General features: G+C 30.0%; 3 protein-coding genes across 6 annotated transcripts; 1 reads left to right on the forward strand and 2 right to left on the reverse strand.

Annotated features, from left to right (window-relative positions):
- Positions 1–441: 441 nt before the first annotated feature.
- Positions 442–16,514, forward strand: LOC139987444 (ATP-dependent helicase brm-like). Its single transcript, XM_072003709.1, has 10 exons — positions 442–606; positions 10,666–10,874; positions 10,974–11,047; positions 11,335–11,876; positions 11,951–12,292; positions 12,364–12,777; positions 12,853–13,010; positions 13,115–15,080; positions 15,181–15,355; positions 15,438–16,514. Exons 1-10 carry the CDS (start codon positions 604–606, stop codon positions 15,572–15,574), a joined length of 4,020 nt encoding a protein of 1,339 aa, XP_071859810.1. The 5' UTR covers positions 442–603; the 3' UTR covers positions 15,575–16,514.
- Positions 1,343–5,118, reverse strand: LOC139987452 (inositol monophosphatase 1-like). The gene is made up of 6 exons (XM_072003723.1): positions 4,845–5,118; positions 3,121–3,254; positions 2,781–3,037; positions 2,457–2,562; positions 1,849–2,009; positions 1,343–1,601 (listed from the first exon to the last, which is right to left on the reverse strand). Exons 1-6 carry the CDS (start codon positions 4,908–4,910, stop codon positions 1,495–1,497), a joined length of 831 nt encoding a protein of 276 aa, XP_071859824.1. The 5' UTR covers positions 4,911–5,118; the 3' UTR covers positions 1,343–1,494.
- On the reverse strand, positions 8,277–18,491 carry Nle (notchless protein homolog 1). 4 transcript variants are annotated; one of them, XR_011799856.1, is made up of 9 exons: positions 18,045–18,490; positions 17,736–17,975; positions 17,366–17,619; positions 17,055–17,292; positions 16,759–16,980; positions 16,545–16,684; positions 10,651–10,708; positions 9,867–10,010; positions 8,277–8,319 (listed from the first exon to the last, which is right to left on the reverse strand). XR_011799856.1 is itself a non-coding variant. In XM_072003720.1 (6 exons), exons 1-6 carry the CDS (start codon positions 18,415–18,417, stop codon positions 16,545–16,547), a joined length of 1,416 nt encoding a protein of 471 aa, XP_071859821.1. In that variant the 5' UTR covers positions 18,418–18,491; the 3' UTR covers positions 16,502–16,544. The 4 variants fall into 4 exon arrangements, 2 of the variants coding, with proteins under 2 accessions (XP_071859821.1, XP_071859819.1); XR_011799857.1 differs by lacking the exon at positions 10,651–10,708; XM_072003720.1 differs by lacking the exons at positions 8,277–8,319; positions 9,867–10,010; positions 10,651–10,708 and having other exon boundaries at positions 16,502–16,684; positions 16,759–16,929; positions 18,045–18,491.
- Positions 18,492–19,312: the final 821 nt, after the last annotated feature.

Consider the following 19,312-nt stretch of genomic DNA (forward strand, 5'->3'; position numbering starts at 1 on the left):
AGCCACGTATCGATACCACATCTATTTAATATGGGAGACCCTATAACGGAAAGCAATAAGTAAATAAATTTGATAGTCCACATAAAAACAAATAAATGTTGTCTCGAAACAAGCACAATAAAAAAGGTATAACGCAGAAATTTCAATCCATAAAAGCACCACCAAAAAATGAGGAGGGAGTTAGCGATGGTTAAAAAGGCTGAAGCTGTCAATTAAAATTTTTGATTTCAGCAAATTATGTTAAATTTATTAAAAGAAGAGAAATAATTCAACTCGTGGCAAATATACAAATACATTTGTCAATTATATAGCAAATATAAGTTTATAGTAATTTTAAAAATTTAAAATACATAGAGGTAGAAAGTACTTTTAAATAGACCGCCACGATTTCCAATGTACTAATGGATTTGGATTATAAGTACGGATCGACACTATGCGGACAGGTGACGTATAATAACCACAAGAAAATGGCCGATAGTATGTGTTGATTGGTTGTATCGATTGTGATTAAAGTTAGTGCAAAGTGTAATTAATTTAGTCATTACAAAGGGTTAAACATATAGTTGAAGTGAAATTTGTTTTTATAGCAAAGCATATTTCGTAATGGTATGTACAAATACAAATATTTTCAATGTACATAAAGTTTTTATAATAACATAGAATTTCCAAGTTTAATTAAAAATGAAGATGAGTTGTCAGAATCTTTTATAAGAGAATATTTAGGTAATTATATTTTTATATTTGGATTTACTATAATATCAGCACAAACAAAATATGTATTACTAATATTTTGTTATATTTATATTAATGTAAACCTACAACTAGGAGGAAAAATTTTAATTGACTATATTCTATATTAGGTTAGGCGATGAGGATATATATACACATATATTAGATATATAAAGAAATTATGGAAAATTTTTACATTTACTAAACTAGTCCTTGAAACTTCATTAAAAATATCATAGACTAAGGATTAAGTCTAAGTACACATGAAAAAATGTGTAGTATTGTAAATACTTATGTTTCAATAAAGATTTCCATATTTTGCATTTTCAAAGAAAATTATTCTAATTTTTATTAAAATTTTCAAACTCTTTTGTGTCAATCTTTTTCAATGAATGTTAATAAGTAAAATTTGTATAATACATATTGTACTTAAAAGTATGCAAAACACATGAAGTAAACAAAATGTACATGTTAATAATACACAAAGAAAACGCTCTACAATTGAAAAATAATATAAATTTTTATTTAGGTCATATTTTATTATGAATTGCTTTATACAAATATGCAGTTACATAAACATCTGCAGCCTATTTATTACATATTTCAATTCTGAGATATAAATCACTTTTTCTCTGAATATTTTTGTTCCTTATATGTTATTCTATACACCCAATTCTTAGATTATAGTCTATATATTAAAGCTCAGATATAACTAATAGGAACTACTCTTGTTATAATTATGATGAAAATTATTTATTAGTTTCTTTATTTTGCTCTTTGATCAGCTTCGTGAATAAGTTTGACCAATTTATCTGCAATCTTCTCATTGCATGCTCCAATTGCACGTGGTTGCATGATGTTAATCTTTTTACCTGTAACATGTATTGTTATTTTTATGCTATATATGTCTTGAATGCAAGTCAATACTAAATTTTATGTGTGGAGTGAAATTTTAGAAAATTTTATATAATAAGTTTTTAATTATCAATTGTCGGTCATTCTAATTTTTTAAATATACTTATAGTATATTTGTTTAAATATATCATGTTACATATCATATTACATATTACAATCATGAAAAAGAACTGAGAAAAGGCATGTGTATAAATAGTTATTTACCTGTTTCACGATCGACAACGACACCACCTGCTTCGGAAATAATTAACGATGCCGCAGCGATATCCCACGTGGAGATACCTGGTCCCTCGATATAATAAGCCTCAACAGTTCCCATTGCGACATAACATAATGTCAATGCCGCTACACCAAGTGTGCGAATGCTATAAAAAGAAATACCTAATTGTAGATAAAAAGTGATCGCATATATAGAAATGCAAATACAGCAATAGAAAGTAGCAATTTATTCGGTATAAATAAATAAATTTCGGTATAAGACATTGTAACTTTATTAGAACATGCATAAGCATATAATGTACGTAAAATAGAAGTAAAATTGAAGTAATCTGATTTTCTATCTAAATTCGGATTAATGAAATATATATATATTCATTTATATGTAAAATTTTTTCTAACAAAGACTTTATATAAGTTGACTGTGTCTTTATGATAGAGTTTTGAAAAGTCCTCTTGAAAAGAACAAACTCCTGGTATCCAGGGTTTATTCGGCATGAAAATAACAAATATAAAGATATGAAATACATAGATACAATTTATGAAGTAACTTCGAATTAAAAAAAAAACAATGATAGGATATTTGAGTACCTTACCCTTGAGCTTCTAAAGCGATTGTTCTTAGTCTTTCGATAGTCTTTTCCCTCATGTGATGCACTTTTATGAAACCACTTTCCATGCAGACCAAAGCTTTCGACAAATCTGTGAACACATCGAACATTTTTAATATCGAAGAATAAGGATTTGAAAACACATACAGAATAATATTTATTTTTTCTATACGGAATTCACCGTTTTATTCGGTCGAAAAATGATTCCTTTTGATATGTAAAACCACATTAAAACAGTAAATCTTTTGCAACAATTTATTAACAACATGTCTATTAACTTAAACTTCGTAAATCAAAATTGCAATTTACCTTGAACATTGGAGACCTTTATAGGTTTGTTGTTTAAAAACGCGCCGCGACCCTTCCTCGCTGTGAATAGTTGTTCAAGAACAGGGTTGTAAACAATGCCAATCACCATTTCTTTATTAATCGCCAAACCGATTACGACACAAGTGAGAGGGAGTCCATGAATAAAGTTGGTGGTACCATCGATTGGATCAATGATCCACGTCGGATCATCTGTCAACTCTGGAAGCTCTTTTCCAGTCGACTCTTCACCGATAAATCTGACACCAAATTTTTCATACATTTTTCTCTCCCAAAAATTTTTATAAAGTTTATAAAGTGAATTTTAAATAAATATATTTACCTGTGGCCTGGGAACTTCGATTTTAGTTGACCAATCACCACCTCCTCTATCTTTCGATCGTATTCTGTTACCAAGTCCCAATCATCCTGCTTCTCATCGACATTTTTTGCACCATTGATAGCTGCCTTGAGTATCTTTAATAGAAAATTATAAAAATTAATAATTTGAAATATTGTCGAAACTTTTCTTTTTTTAGAATTTCATTATAGCGAAAAATACTGTAAACAAAAATTAAATAGTTTCAAGAAAAGCATAATTTCGTAAAATACATAGACATAATATTAATGAGTATATATAATACTTGTACTAATTTATGTAATTTAATTATGATCACTAATGACTATTTAGTCGATGCCATAATAAATAAATAGATAATAACAATAATAATAATTTCGTAGAATTAGTTTGTTTGAAGTTGTACGAGAAAACATAGTTCCCGATAACTTTATTGATAATACTTCACAATATTTTCTTATTAAAATATTTCCTAGATCAATAATATTTTGTTTTTACTCGTCATCTTTTATTATAAGCTTAACATTAACTGATATAAACATTTTACGTATTTCTAATAACCGATAATTTCAAGAGATATTTAAGTTCAAATTATTTATTTCATTAACTTAAAATTTTTTTTTCTCTTGCAAAAGTTTCGTTAATCATTGAAAAAACACTTCTGATTAGGAAATTTGAAAAGATTTATACAACAAGGAATGAATGTGCGTCACTTCGATTCATCGTATTTCCCCAACTCTATAAATAATGAATTCTACTTTTCCTATTGCTTATTTTTCCATGTATCAAATAGTTAAGATCGTATTTCCGGCATATCGTATATTATTACTATCGTTCTTAATAACGATTAATTTTAACATTTCAAATAGTTAGAAAACCATAATTTTTGATGTAATCATAATTTTTAATTCGTTAAAATTTTTATATCGATTAGCTTGGAAACGAAATGTTTGATGAAGTAATTGTCTAATATATGCCCACGAATCTCGTTACCATTAAATCATCCATATTACGTAAAAGTTTGATAAAAATCGATTATCACAACATCTTTTAATTTCTTAAATGATGTTTTTTCATTATGTTTGAATTAAACATTCGCATATTATTTCAGTGTTTCATATTTCTTTGCACTTTTCTTTATCTTATTCAAATAATAAAACTAATTTATCCTTGTTCAATTTTTAATCAATTTCTTCCAACCTCGATAACTTCTTATGTAAAGTATTTTAACAATTAGTAATGAAACAAGAATGACTTATTGACTTTTTCCATAATTAGAGAAATAATATTGGAGCTATGCAAAAAACTCTTAAATTTTCTAATTCGTTAAATTTCTGATAAATGAGAAAATAAATAAACTACTGAAATTTATTCCTAAATTAATGTTACTTTTATATTTGCCAATTCTAATTGCGTCATAGATAATCCACAAGAATTTGAATTAAAGTATTTCATTTTAAGTGAGAAATACCGTCAATGTCATTTATTAGAATATTAAAATATAGAATGCAAATAAAAATTAGTAACATAATCTAAAACTAATTCAACTTATTGTAGTGGCCATCTATAACAAAACGATGCCAAACGAAAATTAAAATTCAACTAATGACCCATGTCTTATCATCACATATCATCCAGTAGTAGAAAGGCGAATACTTATACACCCTTTATTTCTTAGGGACATTATACATATATGTATGCGTGCTTACTTGTGCGGCATCATGAGTCAACTTGATTGCGAACTCGTAGTACACATCTTCCGCGTAGCGTGCCATCTCTTCAGATTTTCTCAGTGAACAGCGAACACGAGATCCTTGACGTGAAAACGTATCAGCAGGTACTGCGTTAGGTGTAACAGCACCGCGTACTTTTTATTCGTACCGACTTAGAACGTGTCATAAAAAAACCAATTCAAGGATGACTCGATCTGTCGTTTAGTTCTTCCCCGTGTTGTAACTGTATGATTTCGGAGATATGTTTTTCCACATTGTGGACGTAAACAGACATTCCTTCAAATTGTGTTACGAGATAGTAATGTTTACACTACGATTTTGTGCCTTAATTACGTGATTAAGTTGGCAAATAGCTGTCTGCATAAAAATTCGTTCCAGCTCCAGCTTAGAGTGGCTTTTACGATTCATTCGAGATAAAATCTCAAAATAGGATTTTAATGACAATATTCAGCGACTGACTTTTACTGTTAATAATCTTTCCCTTTTTCTTCTTTATCTTTCTTAATACATCATAATTGCCTACATTATTTAAATATTGTGTTTGTAATTTCAATGACTAGCTTTCTTCAAACATGCATCGATTAATTATTTGGCGATGTATATAGTATTCGCGTAGTATTTGTAAATTCGTTGAAAACGTATGTATGAGAAAAAAATATAGAATTTAAAAAAAAAAATAATTTAATTTTACAATATTTCCTGAATATTATTATGTAATAATTCGAGCGGGTTTTTTAATTTTCCGTGTAAGAAGTGATTCATTTTATTTTATAATTTCCGTGTATTATTGCAATGATTTGCACCGGGTCTCATTACTCATGGAAATATCGTATTCCCAGATACCGTTTCGTACAATGAGATTATTATGGGAGAACAAAGATTATTATCAAATGTAGTTAGCGATTTGCCAGATGGTTTTACTGCAATAACACAACGAACGCATAAAAGTACATTGTAAAAGACTGTGCCAAGGTAAATTACCGAGACTCGATCACCCTTTCACACTATGCTGATCAAATTTACTAAACGTGTATGTAAAGTACGCTCCTCGAATTTTTACGACCCGAACTTATTTTTGTGTCAAGAAATAAAAAAAAAAAATTTTTAATACTTTAAAATATCTTCAATATAATTTCACTAATTTAGTAATCCTTTCACATTTTCAAACTTAACAAATTTTTTAACAGAGAAATGATACAGGGGATATAATAAAATTAAATATATTATCGTTTAATTGTTTCATAGTTTATTACACACTATCTTGATTTAAATGTGAAGTTTCAGCCATTAATAGTGTTCGATTTTTAATACGAATGTAACATCTGTTATGTGTGAATGTACGCTCAATAACTGGAAGTATGTCACCTGTTACATCCTTGAGATTTTCAAATCGTTTTATTGTTTAATATCCTATTTTTTCTTTTCAACTAGTATTTTTTACAAGATACAATCCATTTCCTTCCTAAATTATATATAAAATATAACCATATGTTTAGACGATTTCCAATGAAAACACGATCTTTCATTGTTGTTCGTTGCACAAGATTCACACATTTTTATTCAGTTTTTGCTTGTAATATTTATTCGACCGTGAATTTTTCCAGCCATAATTTGAAATGTCTATGAATCACTATACTTCCTTGACCAACCTTCGGCTACTCTTTTCCGTATCTGTAGCTATCTGGCAAGTAATGTTCCATTCCAAACAGGATACGTATGCGGAGACTTCACTTGATCTACAATTTTTCCGTATCTTTTCACAGATCTTATTAATTCATTAACATATTAACATATTTTCAACTATAATTTAATAATTATTTAATTTTCTGAAATCTATATCTCATGGAACTTTTATTTGACAAGAATGGAACTTTGAATGAACATTTGAAAAATAAAAAGAGCAAATGTTTAATATGTATCATTCATCTTTTGGTTAGTAATTTCATAAACATATATCAAGTTTCCATAGTATTCTTATTAGATAATATTTGAACTTTTTGCTCACCAACATTCCTTTTGTAGTTTGAATAAATCATTTGTATGGTACTTACTCATAGGTCGATCAAATTCTTAGCTATCATTATCTAGGTTCTCTTATGAATCATTCAAATTTTTTAGATTACATTCCCTTATTTTACTTTTTAGGATCAATTAAAGTATACTCGGTTGTTTAGAATTTTCACAGCTCTTGTTTGCAACTCTTGTAAGCTTCATGGATCATGTTATTTACTTTTGTCTCCCAACACTCCCTATTAACCAAATTAATATTATTTAATTAAGATAATATAAATAAATAATATCATAAATGTCTTATTCGTAGAATCTTACAAATAAATCTTAACATTCTTCTTCTAAGCATTGCATTGCACGTTATTTTACTTTTGAAAATTATCCTGTTCTTTCAATTAGAAAAAGAGGTATCAGTGGTTAAATAAAATTATTAAGAATATAATAATATTTTTATTTAGTATTATACATAATAACTAGAATATATGATAATCGAGCTGATTCTCCATTTAGAATTTGATTACGCCCTGGTCAATCTCTTCCTCATTATTTTCAGATCAGTATCAGTGATCAGTTGCTTCATTTCCATCGCTAGTGTTTCATTTGCCGCAGCAATTGTATTTGGTTGCATCAAATTATATTCCTCTTCTGCAAGAAGTTTAGTTCTATTAGTTATGCAATCGAATTTCAAATTATTCGATGATAAAAATAAAAAAATATTTAAATGTTTTCACATTTGCCGATTCATATCAAATTACGTATATTAAACTAAATATAATAAATATAATCAGTATATATTACTTTTAGAAATATTAAATATTTAATATTAATTTTGAAATATAAGATATAAAATTAAGGATTGAAATATCAAAATATCAAAGCGTAGAGTGTTTCCTCGGAATATTGTAACATTTGGATCCGAAACGCAATTACAGTAATCCAAAAAATGAATACAAAGAAAAATATTAAAGTATCGTAGTATAACACGAAGCAGTCGTCCTTTTAAATTAAAAAAAAAAGGTTCTTCCTTTCTCTTACTCATTTTATTAACGCACCTTTAGTATCAATTACCGTGCCGCCTGCTTCACAAATAATCAGCACTCCAGCAGCTACGTCCCAAGGTTGAAGATGATCCATATGAAAGCAGTCTATCGCGCCTCTTGCCAAATATGCTAGAGCTATCGCAGCTGATCCCATAGATCTAATTCTAGACATCCAGTTATGTAAAATAATTCTACCATTATTTCTATTCCTCTTTATTTTATTCTTAATCGGTCACTCTTCGATTCTCTTTCAATTTTCTAATTATACTTCCTAATTCAAACGAACACTCACCCTTTTGTAGCATTCAGAAAAGCTTCGAATCTTCCCCATCTGATATCTCGGTTTTTTGAAGAAAGGCGAAGCGAGAATAACTCGCACTCTATCAAAGACTTTCTTAGTTCTGTAAAAGATAATCGACATAAATGTTTGATTACTCGTTTCAACTCTCGAACGAAATTATTTTTTCCATCTTTATACTCCATGAATAATGACTATCGCCACTTAAATTAATAATGGAGCTTTTTCTCATACAAACTGGAAATTTTTTCTATTATTAAAAAATTGAAAACTATCTTGAATTGTTTTTATAGATCTTTTATAGATATGGAAACGACTTCTTTTTCAAGCGTTTAAAGTACCATTACCAGTATTGCGTGAAGTTTTAATAGGTTTGCCGTTTAGAAATGCGCCGTGTCCTTTAATCGCAGTATACAGTTCTGAAGTGATTGGATTATAAATAATTCCTACTACGATTTTCTTGCAAACTGCTAGGGCGACGGAAATACAAGTGTTCGGATTTTTATTTATATAATTCATAGTTCCATCTATGGGATCTATGATCCACGTAGGTTTGTCTGTTAACACTGGCGCCTTTTTAATGCTAGCCATAGTCTCTTCTCCAATGAATCTGTTTCAAAAAATATTTCTATCGTATAAAAAAATATTTTTAAATAAATATTAATATTTTGTTTCAGCAATCCGATTGCATACGACCATATTTAATTCGCGTGATTCCAATTAGATTAATATCTGTTTAATTGATTAGCGTTGCTTACTCACTCATGGTCTGGAAATTTTTCTTTCAGACTTTTGATCAATATATCTTCAATTTTCTTATCATACTCTGTAACAAGGTCCCATTCATGATCTTTAGTTTTTACAAATTTCTCCCCTTCAAAACCGCATTTAAATATCTAAGGAAAAAGCGAAATAGAGATAAAAATTATCTGATAGGTGTTAGCTTAATGATAAGTAAAGGTAAATAATTCCTTTAACTATAATAGCTATTAAATTATTTTTATACTCAAGTTGGTTAATGTCATGTTGGATAATCGATTTAATAATTCTTCGGGAAGTTTATTTTATTACTCTTTGAAATATTGATTGGTTAAATTTTGCAAATTCTTAAAGGATCGAATTTAATCATTTTTATTCGAATGTTTCGTCAAAAAGATATAAAACTTGAGAGGAATTCCGAATTTTTGAACAAACGCAAATCTTGTACATCCTTTTTAACTCTTTCAAGGTAAATTAACATTGGATATGTAGTTACATTTATTAAGTGCATAAATTAATTCGACCTCTTTTTAAACAAAATTGAAGTTTCATTTATGAATTATGTAACGTGATTCCGAATAAAGTATTTCCATTGTTTAACTACTTGTGAAATTATGTAAATGCAGAGAGAATTTTTCGTAATTTCCTCAAGGTGGGAAAATGACGAATATAAACGAGTAATTTCTAAAAATGCGATAAAAATCGGTATTGTTAGAGAAGATATAACCCAGTTGTCTCTTAAAATTATGTTAAAACGTATTATCTCATTAATAAGTTTTTGACAATTTCTCTTTCCAATGAGAGGTAATATATCCAATGTTAGTAATAATATCTACCGCTACGCTAATATCGATAGAATTTCATCAGAAGAAGAGAATAATTATCACTCACTTCGCCTGCTTTTAAGACTAACTCTTTGACAAACTCAAAGTAATTCCTGATGTCCAGCTCGCTCGACATGATCGCCGATCCTGATGCTTTCGACAGAACGACTGATCGATTGAACGCGCGAGCGGCGTGTCGGGATCCTCTTATCTTTAACATCAGAGATACAGAATCGTGCAAACGCATAAGTACCTGAATCTAAATATTCGAAAAAAATTCGCTATCTGAGATACCACATTGTAGTTTTGATTCAACTTGAAAAGTATTGATTTGAAGTTTGCAATGTGATCAGTTAAATCTGTTTTCGAAGCTGAGTTCGTTTAATTACAGTATAAATGTCTGTAATCAAGAGTTAAAAATGTTTCATCACGTTCATGTGGCGTAACTTTTTTTCAGAATATTCATTTTTGTTTATATATGATTAATTTTGCTTTGAGGTGTATAATAATCATTATAGTTGCAAGTGATAACATATCGCTTCTAAACAGTCTACTGATAATTTTAAAAATCATCGATTATTGCGATTAACATCAATAACATACAGGCTGTTAACTGTTTAGTGTTGCAATCTGACATTTCGCGTGAAATATTTTTTATATTTTATAACTGTAACGCTGGATTGACATATTGTTAAATCGTATAAATTTAATTTTATATATATAATCGTAAATAATTTAATTTATAAAATAATTTTTCGTCAAATTGTATCACTAGATATCAGAGCCTAGCTTTAATCTCGATGTTCTTGCATTCTTGAATTACAAATTCAAGTAATACAGAAAATAATTACTTTCTTTAAAATCAGACTGGTATTGATCAAATTGGTCCCACTGGATCTGGAGGTCCACCTGGTGTTATACAAGAAAATATGAATTCTTTGCAAAAGGCTATTGAGACTATGGAGGAGAAAGGACTTCAAGAAGATCCACGTTATTCTCAGTTACTTGCTTTAAGGGCTCGTCAAAGCAACATGGGAGAGAAACTTTTCACTACACAACAATTACAACAATTGCGGTATGTTATATGAAATATATTAGTTAATTGATTATATACGTATAATTAATTGTATGAATTATTTATAAAGATTAATTCTTTATACATAATTATTTGCAGGATACAAATAATGGCATACCGATCATTGGCAAGAAATCAACCATTACCGCAACAACTTGCACTTGCCGTTCAAGGTAAATTAAATAAAAATAATATTATTAGTTTTACGTTCTAGCTAACTATTCTAGTATTTGCATTGTTTTGTTTTGTATTATTTTAAATATAAAAGTAATACATTTTTCTGCATGTCCGGGATGCGTACGGTCTTAACTTCGGTTAAGATCAGTCGATGCACCCACTTAATGGTTTAATTTATAACTTCGTTATGCTCTTTCCAACAGAAGTAGATATTCATATTGTGAACATAGAAGATAGTAGGATAATTTATAATGAGAGTTTAATGTGGAATTAATGTAAATAGGTGGAGCATCTCCCCCTTTAGGTGTGGGACAACGTACCCCTATGGATCCATCTCAAGGACCTGTTTCTACAACTCCACAAATCTCTGGTTTAAACTTAATTGGTCCAGCAATTTTTCCAAGAGCAGGTTGTCAGACATCACAACTTCCTCCTCAACCATATGTTAAAGCTAACAAAGTAACAACTGTAGCAAAACCAGTTGGTTTAGACCCGTTACTGATTTTACAAGAACGTGAAAACAGAGTTGCAACGCGCATAGCGTTACGAATGGAACAATTGAACAGTTTGCCAACTAACATGCCAGAAGATCTTCGTATCCAAGTTCAAATAGAACTACGAATGCTTAGAGTATTAAATTTTCAAAGACAACTACGATCAGAAATTTTAGCGTGCACTCGAAAGGATACTACTTTAGAAAGTGCAATGAATGTAAAGGCTTATAAACGTACGAAAAAACAAGGTCTTCGAGAAGCTAGAGCTACTGAGAAACTCGAAAAACAACAAAGATTGGAAGCTGAACGTAAACGCAGACAGAAACATCAAGTAATTAAATTTCTAACTTTTCAAAATGCTATTAAATAGAAAATGATATATAATCTTTATTGTTATTTTAACAGGAATTTATTAATTCTGTACTTCAACATGGTAAAGATTTCAAGGAATTTTATCGAAATAATGTGGCCAAGTTGGCCAGACTTAATAAAGCTGTTCTCAATTATCATGCAAATGCTGAAAGAGAGCAGAAGAAAGAACAAGAGCGTATCGAGAAAGAACGTATGAGACGTCTAATGGCAGAAGACGAAGAAGGTTACAGAAAATTGATTGATCAAAAGAAAGACAAACGATTAGCATTTTTGTTGTCACAGACAGATGAATATATCGGTAATCTTACTGAGATGGTAAAGCAACATAAGATAGAACAAAAGAAAAAGCAGGTGGAAGCACGGAAGCTTAAAAAGGTACACATATTTACTGCTTTCATTAATCTTTATTAATCAGTTTAATAAATATTGTATTATCACTTATATAGAAAAAGAAGAAGCAACAAGATGGTGAAGAAGGTGATGATGGAGATGAAGATACTCGTGTTGGAGTGATTGAAACAGCTACTGGCTGCACATTAACTGGCGAAGAAGCTCCACTAATGAGTCAACTTTCAGCATTTTTAGAATCTCATCCAGGTTGGGAACCAATTGAATCAGAAAGTGAAGAAGATGGAGATGATGAAGAAGAAGAAAACGAAGGCGAAGAAAAAGGTGAAAAGTCTACTGGCGATTTAGACGAAGAAAAAGTTAAGAAAACGATACAGAAAGCCAAAGTAGAGGATGATGAATACAAAACCGAAGAACAAACATATTATAGTATTGCACACACCGTTCATGAGATAGTAACAGAGCAAGCATCTATCATGGTCAATGGAAAATTGAAAGAATATCAAATAAAGGTTTGATATTAATATGTTTTCAAGCATTCAAAACTGATTTTACAACGTATATCCTGAAACTTCCATCAATTTTAGGGCTTGGAATGGTTAGTTTCATTATTTAACAATAATCTGAACGGTATACTTGCGGATGAAATGGGTCTTGGTAAAACTATTCAAACAATAGCTTTAGTGACTTATCTTATGGAGAAAAAAAAAGTGAATGGCCCATTCCTTATAATTGTTCCTTTATCGTACGTATTACTTTTGTTAAATATCCTAAAATATAAGAAATATAAAAAATAAAAGAAAATTATATTTTTAATATGTTATTCTAAGGTTTAATACTTTCTTTTAGAACGTTATCAAATTGGGTGCTAGAATTTGAGAAATGGGCTCCCAGCGTCGTAGTTGTATCATATAAAGGTTCACCAGCTAACAGAAGAGCTATTCAGTCTCAAATGAGAGCTACTAAATTCAATGTTTTACTTACTACATACGAATACGTTATTAAAGACAAAGCAGTCTTAGCAAAATTGCAGTGGAAGTACATGATTATAGATGAAGGACATCGAATGAAAAACCACCATTGTAAGCTAACTCAAGTGCTAAATACTCATTATCTGGCTCCTCATCGACTTTTACTGACAGGAACGCCATTGCAAAATAAATTGCCTGAATTATGGGCATTATTAAATTTCTTACTTCCTTCAATCTTCAAATCTTGCAGTACTTTTGAACAATGGTTCAATGCTCCATTTGCAACCACTGGCGAAAAAGTTGAACTAAATGAAGAAGAAACTATTCTTATTATTCGTCGATTACATAAAGTATTACGTCCTTTCTTATTGAGACGTTTAAAAAAAGAAGTTGAGTCACAGTTACCCGACAAAGTAGAATATATTATAAAGTGTGAAATGTCTGGACTGCAAAAGGTTCTCTATAAACACATGCAGAGCAAAGGTGTATTGTTAACTGATGGCTCAGAAAAAGGAAAACAGGGTAAAGGAGGTGCTAAAGCTCTGATGAATACTATTGTACAGTTAAGAAAATTATGCAATCACCCATTCATGTTTCAAGCTATTGAAGAAAAATACTGCGAGCATGTAGGTACACAAGGATCTGGTATCGTTACTGGTCCCGATTTGTACCGCGCATCTGGAAAATTTGAATTGTTAGATCGTATTCTTCCGAAATTGAAAGTAACAAATCACAGGGTACTATTATTCTGCCAAATGACACAGTTAATGACAATTATGGAAGATTATTTAAATTGGAGAGGATTTAAATATTTGCGATTAGATGGTGCTACAAAAGCTGAGGATAGAGGAGGTTTACTAAAAAAATTCAATGATCCTGGTTCTGAATACTTCTTATTTTTATTATCAACTCGTGCCGGTGGTCTTGGATTAAATTTGCAAGCTGCGGATACCGTTATTATTTTTGATTCTGATTGGAATCCACACCAGGATTTACAAGCACAGGATAGAGCACACAGAATTGGTCAAAAAAATGAAGTACGTGTAATCAGATTGATGACAGTTAATTCGGTTGAAGAAAGAATATTAGCTGCAGCCAAATACAAGTTAAATATGGACGAAAAGATTATACAAGCAGGAATGTTCGATCAGAAGTCCACTGGTTCTGAACGACAACAATTTTTACAAAGCATTTTGCATCAAGATGATGCTGAAGATGAAGAAGAAAATGAAGTACCAGACGATGAAACGGTTAATCAGATGATCGCACGAACAGAAGGTGAATTTGAAATATTCCAAAAATTAGATTTAGAACGAAGAAGGGAAGAAGCAAAGATGGGTCTAAATAGAAAATCTCGATTGTTAGAAGAAGCTGAGTTGCCCGATTGGTTAGTAAAAGATGATGATGAAGTTGAAAAGTGGGCGTCCGAAGAAGAAGAAGATAAATTCCTCGGACGTGGCTCGAGACAACGAAAAGAAGTTGATTATACTGACAGTTTAACTGAAAGAGAATGGCTCAAAGCAATCGACGAAGATGTTGCTGAATATGAGGAAGAGGAGGAAGACGATAAAAAAAAGAAGAATACACGGAGGCGGAAGAAAAAGGGCGAGGAAGACAACGAACTTATGCTAAAGAAACGAAAAAGGACTTCAATTGATCCAAAAATAAAACGAACTTTGAAGAAGTTGCTTATGGCAGTTATTAATTATGCTGATAACACAGGTAGAATTCTCAGCGAACCGTTTATGAAATTACCATCCAAAAGAGAATTACCAGATTATTATGAAATTATTAAAAAGCCATTAACTATCAATAAATTACTTCAAAAGATTGAAGATGGAAAGGTAAATATATATTATTTTGTTATATATTTTCTATTTTGTAATTATTGTAGTTATATCTATTCTTTCAATAATAAAGTTCATTCTATACTTATTATTATAGTACACTGACTTCGACGAGCTTGAAAAAGATTTTATGCAGCTTTGCAAAAATGCGCAAATTTATAATGAAGAAGCTTCTCTCATATACGAAGATTCCATTGTTCTACAATCTGTTTTCATGGATGCACGTCAACGAATTGAAGAGGAAGGCAATATTTCTGACATAAATGATAAAGGTACTTCTTATTATCACACTTTAATAAAAGAAAATGAAACAATAAGACTAAAATGATTCTACATGCATGCAATTTTTATAAGATCAAGGTGAAGAAGGATCAGATGCAGATTCTAGTGTTAGAAGAAAAATTAAATTGAAAGAAAAGAAGATTGAAGGTAGAGGAAGTCGGAGAAGAAAAGTCATTAAAAGATATATATCAGATGATGATGACAATTAAAGATTATACATGTACAGTAAAATTTAGTGTTAAGTATTAATACCAATGTACCTCTTGAACTTGATTATTTTTTTATATTGAAACATAAATTGCTATCTTTAATACTTACAGGATTATCCTTAACTCGGATTCCACGCTCGCGAGAACATACGAGAATGGCAATGTATGAACTGTTGTTAGAAGCATAATTAGGCGAGAACATAGCGCCTTCAAACACAACTTTAAACAAAACATTGTAATTACATTTTAGGTAAGCATAATCCAAGATATGAGTTATTAAAAGTGAAAAATTAAGTTATATGTGGACACAGAATCAGGTGCGTTTGCTTGCTTCGAAGCTTCGGAAGCACGCAGGAACATGAAATAGTCGGACGAAAACGCGAGGCTCGCTTTCTCACCGATCGTCTTCTCCTTATTGTGACCTCAAATTTAAAGTCCATCGGCGACTATCAAACTGGTCTATATCCTCACCTAATTATACTTCTAACAACAGCTCATAGATGGCGAACGACATTTGATTGCAATAGTAAGAGTATATGTATAATGTTGCCATTTTTATCTGTTCTCGCGAGCACGGGTTCCGAGGTAAGTGGATAACTCTGTATACATATATATATATACACACACACACGCACACGCACACACTGATATATATACATATATATACATATATATATGTATAGAAACTGAGTTGTGGGTAGATTGTAATATTTCATTGTGTTTTATGAATGGAAGAGTTACGTATGTTGTAAAACATTTAATTTTGCGTTACGTTATATAAATATAAGAAAAGATATTGAAAAACTAGAAAAAAAAGAAAAGATGGTTCATACACGTAATTCGTAAAGTGTTCATACTGTTTGACTCCCATGAAGCTCATCCTATCAAATCGCTTACGATGAGTTAATGTAATTAAAATAAACAAAATTTTGAAACTGTATATTAAGAAATTTATTGTCATATACATTACTCAATTCTGCCAAAGTCGCAAAACTTTATCTTTTCCACCAGATGCAACACGCAATCCGTCTGGAGACCAATCCACTGCATAAATTTCATCTGCATGACCAGGTAAATCTTGGCAAAGTTTTTTTGTTTTTAAACTCCATACTAGGATAAAAATGTAAAACAATTTTAATAACAAATTGAGGTCCAAATTAACATATTAGATGTAATTTGCTTACGTTTTAAGGTAGAATCTGCACTACTGCTGACAAGTAAACGGGAATCTGCACTCCATGAGATTGAGTATACAGCTTGCACATGACCTCTTAATGAAGTTATATACTTCCCTGTATTTGATTCCCATAATTTTATAGACTTATCAAATGAAGCAGATGCAATTATGCGACCATCTGGCGAGAATTTCACATCATTAATTAACTGTTGGTGTCCTGTCATTCTTGCTAAAATGAATAATAAAAAAATAAATATTTTTATTTTATGATACTCATTGTACTTATGTAATAATGAATAATACCAATAAATTTCTTTTCCTTTTCTGGTTTCCATAGAAATAATGTAAAATCATCAGAACCAGAAACAAGTAGTTCTTCCCCTACAGATTCGTAACGCTTCTTTGCATATTCTACGCGATCTTCATTTGTTTCTTGATCTTTTCCAAGATGAAAAGGACCAGTTCTAAGTACATAATCCACATTCAATGCTAAAGTATTTACCCAATGTGCATGGCCTTCTAAAGTCCTACACAAGATTCCCTAAATATATTCAATCAATTTTAATGAAACATTTAATAATTTATTATGTTCAAAGTATTTCTACAAAACTTACATCTTTAGCTCGCCATACTTTGATAGTCCTATCTTGTGAACCAGAATAAATAAGGCCACTACCACCCCACTTAACACATGTCACACTTTTTGTATGACCAGATAGAATACGAATAGTTTGTGAGCGTACTGTGTCCCATATCCTCAGGTCACAATCTTTTGAACTACTAACTAAATACTGGCATTCAGGATTTTTATGATATGGTTCCCAACATAAAGAGGTGACCCACATTTTGTGTCCTAACATTGCTTTTCCTACAAATTTATAAGAGTAAAATGTAAATCATATTACTAATTTATGTTTATTAAAAGCAAATATTAATACTAGTATATATAATTATATATAATTATAGTATTCTAATACTACTTGCCTATCTGTGTCCCTGTTTTTGGATTCCATAATAAAATTGTACCATTTTTACATGCAGATGCAAGCTTAGTTCCACATGGAGACCATGATATACATAATACCCAATGTTTATGACCTTCACATGTATATTGTGGAGTTTGCGTATATATATCCCAAAATCTTACTGTTGTATCTCCAGAACCACTAGCTAAACATGTTCCAGCTGGTGAGAAAGCGACTGATATTACAGCCTCTTTATGACCTGAATATAATAAATTCCTTTACTTTATATAATATAAAGTTCTATCATTTTATATAATAAAATATATACCTTCCAATGATCCAGTACACCGTGTAACTGCTCTAACTTTAAAAATTGCTTGTGGCTGGTATATAATATCAATTACATCCTCACTAATGCTAAAATTTTCTTTAATACTGTTTTCTAAACTATCTGTGATCTCAATATTATTTACATAAAAAGCAAAAGGTATTGATTCTTCAGTTTGTAGAAGTGCATTACAAATTTCTTGTAATTTATCAACAGTAATATTTATGGGTAAATCTAGTAAACCTCCTGGTAATATGTCACCCTTATCTGATTTCAAACGTGATAAAATTCGTTTAACATTTTTTATTTCTGCTGAAAAATTTTCATTGTGTTGCTTGGTCTTATCTTCTTCTTCAAGTTTTCTTTTATTCATGTTGATTCAGTTATAAGATATCTTTCAGGACAAGTAATCTAAAAATGTTTATAAAACACATGCTTATGTCTCTTTTAAAAATATTTATTGCAAATAATAAATTAGATAACTTACATAAAGTTGTCACATTTAATGTTCATTACATAGATAAAAAATATTTTAATCACATTATATACTAGTAAGAAATATGTTTAAAGACAACAAGAATATCAAAAATTTCTTTCAAAATAATTAATTATTTATGTATAAAAATAATTATTCACGTGGTTAAAATAACTCAAACTAAACCTATAAACTGTGATTTAATACATATAACTGCTATAACCTATTTATGTTTGTAAGAGTTGATTAGTCAAATTTTTAAAAATGTTGATTCAATTCCTGGATTTGGTGAATAAGTAATTAATTCCGTAAGATATCATTGAACTCTTTTCTCAAATATGTTTTTCGAAATATAATAGTGAATTGCTAACTGACCACGTTTAGGGAACAAATCTGGCCACTGCTCAATTATCAAAGAATTATCACCAGAAATTCTGTTATGAAAGAACTTAAACAAAAAATAGTAAGGGCCAGTTAACAAGATAAAATTTCGGTCAATTAATAAGGCTATAGTTAGATTGTTATAATTATCATTTATATATTCATGTCATTTTATACATATTTATATAATTTTTCAGTTTTTATTAATAGTATTAAGGATTTTCCACTCTTTTGTAGAAAAATATGATTCATAATGTAAAAATGTTTATGATATAAAGATCAAATAAAAATATTAATAACTAAATCAAATTCGTTATTAAAAGTGAAATTAATAATTAAAAAATATATATACAATAAATTAGAATTATATGAAAAATTATTCTTAGTAATATTAAAGCTGCTTTCTGAACTA

This window comes from Bombus fervidus, chromosome 5 (assembly GCF_041682495.2).
Source record: "Bombus fervidus isolate BK054 chromosome 5, iyBomFerv1, whole genome shotgun sequence".
Taxonomy (NCBI): domain Eukaryota; kingdom Metazoa; phylum Arthropoda; class Insecta; order Hymenoptera; family Apidae; genus Bombus; species Bombus fervidus.